The sequence below is a fragment of the Lygodium microphyllum genome, chromosome 25 (assembly GCF_053477565.2).
Source record: "Lygodium microphyllum isolate KBCC chromosome 25, Lygodium_microphyllum_v1.1.10, whole genome shotgun sequence".
In the NCBI taxonomy this organism is placed as follows: Eukaryota; Viridiplantae; Streptophyta; class Polypodiopsida; order Schizaeales; family Lygodiaceae; genus Lygodium; species Lygodium microphyllum.
Genome location: NC_141159.1, coordinates 111018206 through 111025527, shown reverse-complemented (window position 1 = coordinate 111025527; position 7322 = coordinate 111018206). Strand labels below are relative to the sequence as shown.

The following is a 7322-nucleotide window of genomic DNA, read 5'->3' as shown; positions in this document are numbered from 1 at the left end:
ACCATTACATCTTATCCTTGCATTTCAAATTTAACTGACGTTTCATACCTAGTTTACTTTTTAGATTTCCCTTGTTTATTTTTTACGTTCCACCTTATTACCCCCTTCCCCCTTTGGAACGAGAAGAATCTGTCCCAGGATTGGAGGTTGAGAGGCCAAGGGCGTTCAGCATAACAGGCGTCGGTCTATTTGTGTAGGAGCTAGGCATAGAAGTTGGGGTTATATTCTAGTTGAGCTTCCCTATCTAATTCAAATGGGTGGATACCGACATGCATGATGTATGTCAGAACATCAGTTAGGAGATTGCCAGAATCGACCCGATTTGCAATGTGGAGCTCTTCCTCTGTTAAGAGGCGGTCAAGGTAGGGGTTCCCCTTGATGTGCTCGTCCATGGGTTGGCCACGGAGAGTGGTTAACACTCTATATGAGGTAGGAGCGACGTAAGTGGGATCATACTCGGCCATTTTGATGCCTCAGCATTGTTCGGCGTTGGTCATTATGCGACATCCGTCAACCTCCCATTGCAACCTAAGAGCGTACCATTGCCTCAAGAAAGGTGATTTAGTATCAGCAAGGTGGGATAACCTTGCGATCTCTTGGTCAGTGATAGCAGAAGTGGTCCGTGGATCATATGACATGATGAGACATTGCTTAAAGGCTTGCTCTTTGGAGACCTCGCTACTGAGTAACTCAGCAGCCAGTAGAGCGAGAAGCTTTTGCAAATGCGAATTCAAAAGTCTCCCACGAGCAAGGCATATTGCGCACTTCCGTTGCAAAGGGTTCTTCTAATAGACCCAAGTCCAAACGGTCAGCTGAGGGCAAGCGACACGAAGGTGGCATCGAGTTGTTTAATGCAGTCCACCACATCATTGTCGGTGTCCTCGGCAAGATCAGTGGCGAGTGCGAGAAGTCCGATCAGACGGGATTGGCGCAAGTGTCCGAGTGTCCGAGTCGGACGGGTTGGTCAGATCGGACGGTTGTCCGAGTGTTTGATTCTCAAAATCAGACACTGAATCGGGTATTCGATTCTGTCGGCCCGACGCACTTTCAAGCACAAATTCGTCCAAAATCTCAAGACATCGATGATTATAAACTACAAAATTCACCAGGAGTGATGTTGGAGTGATGGGGTAGAGATCTATATACCTGGGGATCGCTGATAGCAACGTCACTCCTTGCCCTGATCAATCAAACGAGGTGTCCAAGCTCTCTCTCTCTCTCTCTCTCTCTCTCTCTCTCTCTCAGCTGGTTGCAAATGAGGATTCCCTTGCCCTTCAAGAACTTATAACCCCGGTGGACATTCCCCGGATGTTACCGATCACTCTCCTTGCAATTTCTACACATTCAAATGTGCATTTTATCCATTTTCCCCCTGTTTTCCCCGATTCATGTTTTACAGCAGCAAACCCTATGCCTCTCGGGTGTGATTTCCTACTATTAACCTACTCTAAACACAACACAAATCGAAAGCAAAATACTGAACTAATTTCTCCACGTTTTCCAATCATCAAACAACCAAAATATCCCAAAATACTTACCTGTTTTGAAGATTAAAAACACCTAACTTCCTACCTATCTCAAGCTCCATTTCGGGGATGAGTACCCTACTTCGATGCTCGATATGAGGTGTGCAAGTGCTCAAGCTTGAATCCATTAGTCCCGGCAACGAAACCAAAATGAGAGCTAAGCTTAATGCGGGTATGCCAAGTGTGAAATCCAACCCCTTTGAACGTGACAGTTGAAGAGTTTTTTCTCATGTTGGAGTTGCAAAGGCAGTAGCTAATCAGCTCCAAGAATTCTCAGTTTTTAGCTCAAAGGTTGATCTTGAGTGTGCACAAGTGTCAAGAGACACTAGATGAGTAGTATCAAGAGATACTAGTTATGATAGACTGAGTGTTGCTTGCTTTTTTGGACTTGAGGTCTTCAAGAACCTTTAGAAATATGTTCCAATAATCTACTCCAAATCTTTCAAATCCCCTCCACCCACAGGTCCCAAGAATCCCATAGGCATAGAGAGAAAGACTGTCACCTACCCAACTCTATTTAACATTGTAGTTGCTTGTTATTTTCATATGAGATGAATGCAATGTCATTGTCATTCTGCTTTTCGGTTTAGTGTACCTGTTGCTTGGTTTGTGTCCTTTAGTCAAGTCACTTTGTCTCTGTCATGTCCAAGTACATATGAGTTTGGTCTATGTCTATGAGCCTCATAGCTACCATGCTCTAGATCCCGTGTTTTCATAGGCATTACTTTAATCATACAATTTACATGAAATAGAATGGAAGTAGTAGTACAAGAATACTTAAAGAATTTCATAAAAATTTTGCATTATAATGAATAAGAGTCTAATTTGACTTAATACATTGCATCAAAATGTAAATATTAAATAGTATTCAATATAAGGATGGTAGCCACATGGCATGCAAATGTGGATAGACATATTGGATTAATGTCCTAAGATATTTTATAACTCAACACATTGTGCATTATATGGATGATATAACATAAGAGTTTTAAAAATCATAGCCAATTGGTATGGAGATCTAAACGGACACATAGGATCAATAAATCAAAGGATTTTTAAACCTTAACTTTTAATAGATCCATATTGTCTAGTACAAAGGAATCACTTACCATAACAAAATAGTTGATCAAGAGTTTTATGATTCACCTAAACCTTACACAATACCTGCATGTCATAAAAATATAGCACTTCAATAACAACTAGAATAACCAATTCTTCATGAGTTCTTATAATATACAGAAGAGAGAATTTACCTATAGGTAGAATATCTATACTACTTTGTTGATTGTGGTACCAACAATAGATTTGAAATTGATGATCATAAAAATCTATTAAAATCATAGCCATGAGAAAAATGTGACTAGGATGTTCAATTGATGAATCTCTTATATATATATATATATATATATATATATATATATATATATAGTTGCATGAATAAAAGTAACACAAATTTGGATTTACCTATAAGCTAATTTGCTAAGGATAAGATTGAATCATTGTTTATCAAAACTTAGAGCTACAAAATCTTTGCTCTACCTTGTGTTAAATGCTACAACAACAATAATGATCCAAAAATTAGAACTAGCATCAAACCCTACTATAAAGATAGCGAAAAAAGAAAAAAAAAATAGAGAGAAAGAAACAAAGTGTGTGTGAGTGAATGGGAGGGAAAAAGTAATGAGCACCTATCCAACCTTGCCTAAATTGATCTCTACAAAAAGACAATAACAAGAGTTAGTATTTACATGAAGGCATATTGGAAAACAATAGAAAGGAGGAAAACACAGAGAGAGAAAAAGAGAGAGGGGGGAGAGAGAGAGATGAGCACTTATGCAAATTCACCCAAAATGATCTCTGCAATAAAACAAGAACAAGGATTAGAACCAAGATTGTGATGTATTGAAAAGATAGCAGCAATGAAAATCGAGAGAGAGAGAGAGAGAGAGAGAGAGAGAGAGATCAACACCTTCACCTCTTGCTCCAAAAAATGAACTCTTGAAGAAAAAAATAGCAATTAGAACCAATATCAAGGTCTATTGAAAACACAATAGAAAATAGAAATAAAATATAGATAGGGGGATATATATATATATATACACACACACATAAGCATCTATGTCTCTTGCCCAAAACAACCTCTACAATAAAATAATAATAATAATAATAAAGAATATCAAACCCTATTGAAAAAACAGCAAACAAGAGAAAACACAAAGAGAGATGGGCACGTGTGTTTTGCCCAAATTTTGGAGTTGCAAGGAGAAGAAAGTGGAGAGGTAAGCACAACGCTCAAAACCCTAATTACTCTCACCAAAGATCAATGGAAACAAAAGTTTACTAGAATGGAGAAGAGAGGGAAAGTAGTCTAGTCTACTACTAACATTTTGGATCAAACTAATTTTGTGAGAGGAAACAAAAAAGTAATATTAAAAATTTGCAAAAAAAAGATGAGAGAAACTCAAATTTTGTATACTATTCATTCACCCCTTTTTTTGAATTATCCCACTACCCCTTTTTTAAATAAAAAACCCAAGACTTGAAGAGAGAATATTCACCCTCCATGGATGTCAACATCTAGCCTTCCTATTGGACAATCCAAAATGCCCACATCTTAAACTATATTATTTTTAAGGGCCCATTTTTTTGTCCAAATTTTTTCTAATGCCGAATACCATAAATTCCTCATATGGATTAGTAATTACCTCAATTGGTTGCTCTTCTAGCACTATGGGCCTAGTGTCACAAAAACTAGCTTTTTAGTCACTTAATTATTTGTTTTATCTCATCGAGTATCTTGTTTCTTTACCTAGATTTATGTTTTGTCTCTCTCTTTCTCTTTCTCTTTCTCTTTGATTTTGATGGGACTTGGGCTATGGTCAATGAATCAATGATTACTTTTATGTTTAAGTTCAACATGTCCAGAATGCTAAGTAGTCCTTTTCTCCATTGGGTTGTACACTTGAAAGTTCTTCTAACAACAACTTCCTTGTTTGTATCCTCTCTATTTGAAAGCATAAAGAAAATAATGAACATGCTTTCAATCTCTATAGTTAGGAGATTTTGCAACTTCTTAGGAGAGAGTACAATGATCCCCCATAAAGTTTCATAGCTGCATTTCTAGGGACCACTTCAAATTGTCCAATCTTAGTCCATACTTCATAAGTCAAAATGTTGGAATCCAAAACTTCATCAATGAGAGCATCAATGATGATCTCTTGCTTGATAGTTATTTTAACTTTAAGATGCACTAGAGATATTAGCTATTTATCATCTGCGAGTTAGTATTTGTGTCTTTGACATTTGGGATGTTTGGCTAAGTGAACCAAGTTAGGGAACTACTGTATGCCTTGCATGTCAGACAATCATGATACATGTGAGTGATACCACACTCACTATACCTTAGGTTAGCCTTTGTGGATTTATCTATGACCATCCGATCTACTAGATATGGGTGTGGCCTTTGTACTACTAGCTCTATCATCTCATTAATGAATAATTGGATTGGAATATACACTCCTAGTTGACTCATAAGATTTTAAAATTTCTCAATTTCTCACTCTAGTTTGCTATTAACATGTCAACTAAGTATCTAGCTCTCAATAGCCATATAAAACATATGACTTTTCTTTGTGGGGTCAAGTTCTTATGAAATCTTGACTTGTGTGTGCTTCTTCACTTTCAAACTGCAAGGCTCATTATTTCTTTCAAGGTCTCTCAACCCTCTCCCTTTAAGTTTTTGTAATTTAGCAATTGTTGTTAAATTTACTTTTACATGTTTCTATGCTTAGATTAGGATATGATGTTTCTAGATTGACTAGGTCAATCACTTAGTCAATGGGAACATTGAGTGGTGTGGGACTTGAGAATTGAGTTTGTGGATGGAATAGATGGTTGATGCTATAGCAGTTGGGTCATGGCTAGGGCTCCACTCCTAGGAAAAGTAGATATCAAAGTTTTTGTTTTGTAAAATCATAGAACAAGATCAGTATGAGATTTAACTTAGGCCTTAGAGTTCTATGTGTGTCTATGATTTGGTCCTTGTGATGTGATAAAATGTTTCTTAGGTTACTTACTCAGTTTTGACAACAAGCATCATGTTGAATTCTCAATGCATTACTATGGTGTTGCTTCTAACAATTTATTTCAAAACATGCTATTTCTCAAAGCAATGTGATATACTTTGATTCAAAAACACATGAAAGTGAGTTGTGTAAAATCAATCTTTTCTTTTTTCCTTCCAATCAATGTGCACGTTGTCGTATTGCTGCGCATTCGAGGTGTGAAATCCACCCAAAAGTTGTGTGTGGGATTTGATACTTTGTACATATTTAGTTATTGTGATTATACTTTTGTTCTGCGTAGGTAGTATAGTGAAGAGGGTTTGGAGCAAGAGGAATTTATCAATAATGCTCTAGTTGACATGTATGCAAAATCTGGTATGCTTGGAAAAGCCCAAGAAGTGTTTGACAATATGTCAGATCAAGATGTCGTATCCTGGATGACACTTATGACAGGATATGCTGAACATGGCTGTGATAGAGAAGCATTGGAATTCCTTGATGAGATGACACTCAATAGCATCGGTCAGGATGCTATTACTTATGTGTGTGGCTTGAAAGCTTGTGGCAATGTGGAAGCCATAGAAAGAGGTCAAGAGATGCACTTGGAGGTTACAAAGAAGGGATTTGATAGAGATCTTATTGTTGGCAGCACTCTGATCGAAATGTATGGCAATTGTAGCTCACTTACAGATGCACAGGCTATTTTCGACAGGTTGCCAAGTCGAGATGTTATGTGCTGGAATGCTTTAATTGCTGGCTATGCTGAACATGGGCCTTTTTGGGAGGTTTTGAAATGCTTTCGTGCAATGCAGCTGGAGGAATTCTCTCCAGATAATTGCACATTCTCTTGCATCTTGAAAAGTTGCAACCATCTAAGAGCAAAAGACCAGGGCAAAGAAATGCATGTATAAGTTGCCAAGGTGGGACTTGAAAAACATATCTTTGTTGGGAGTTCTTTTGTGAATATGTATGGGAAATGTAGAAGCCTGCAGGATGCTAGGAGTGCATTTGATGCAATCTTTCAGCAGGATTTCACATCATGGAACTCCATGATGGTAGTATATACAGATAATCAATATGGTAATGAGGCCTTGGAGCTCTTTCACCAAATGCAACTGGATGGCACTGAGCCAAATATGATCACCTTTATTTGTGTGCTGGGGCATGTGCAGGCCTTGCAGTCTTAGAGGATGCAGGGGCGGCCGAATATCTGTGAAATATCATTATTCCATTTTCCTTAATTGAAAAGACATTTGGTGACTGAGCTAAAGGAGCGTGCTTTTGGCGTTACGGGAGGCCCACGAAAGGAGCAAATTAGTCGGCTATTTTTAGAGAAAAAAAAAGCAGAAATAGGGGAGAGGAGGAAGCCAATGATATCTGGGGAAAAAAAAACGCATATGTGGAGGGGGGATCAACAGGAACGAGAGCTCTAACTACGCGCGAATTCAGTAGGAATGGATGAATCATTACTCAGTATCAAATCGCTACGACCTGGGGAAAAAAAGGGGAATCATCGTCTGGTCTGGGGGAGAGGCGAGCTCTGTGTTCAGAAGGATGAGGAGAAGAGGATCGGGGCTCTAGGATGCGAATTGAACAAATCCAGGGGACTGGAGATGGGGAGAGGAAACTAAAGCGACAATGTGTGATGAAGGTGGAGCCGCAACGGAAGGTGCTACAATTGAAGAGCCGAATCATGACGCAATTGAAGAGCCGAATCTCCTATGTAGTCACC

General features: G+C 38.4%; 1 protein-coding gene across 1 annotated transcript; it reads left to right on the top strand.

The window, feature by feature from the left end:
- Window positions 1-6000: 6000 nt before the first annotated feature.
- Window positions 6001-6806, top strand: LOC148014623 (pentatricopeptide repeat-containing protein At4g16470-like). The gene is made up of 3 exons (XM_087666569.1): window positions 6001-6495; window positions 6616-6670; window positions 6763-6806. Exons 1-3 carry the CDS (start codon window positions 6001-6003, stop codon window positions 6804-6806), a joined length of 594 nt encoding a protein of 197 aa, XP_087522695.1.
- Window positions 6807-7322: the final 516 nt, after the last annotated feature.

What these genes read in the sequence shown, in the direction of transcription:
- LOC148014623 (XM_087666569.1), top strand. Translation starts at nt 6,001, where the DNA reads ATGTCAGATCAAGATGTCGTATCCTGGATGACACTTATGACAGGATAT. An exon ending in ACCAGGGCAAAGAAATGCAT is followed by an intron (nt 6,496 to 6,615) that starts GTATAAGTTGCC and finishes GCAATCTTTCAG; the next exon opens with CAGGATTTCACATCATGGAA. An exon ending in ATATACAGATAATCAATATG is followed by an intron (nt 6,671 to 6,762) that starts GTAATGAGGCCT and finishes GGGCATGTGCAG; the next exon opens with GCCTTGCAGTCTTAGAGGAT.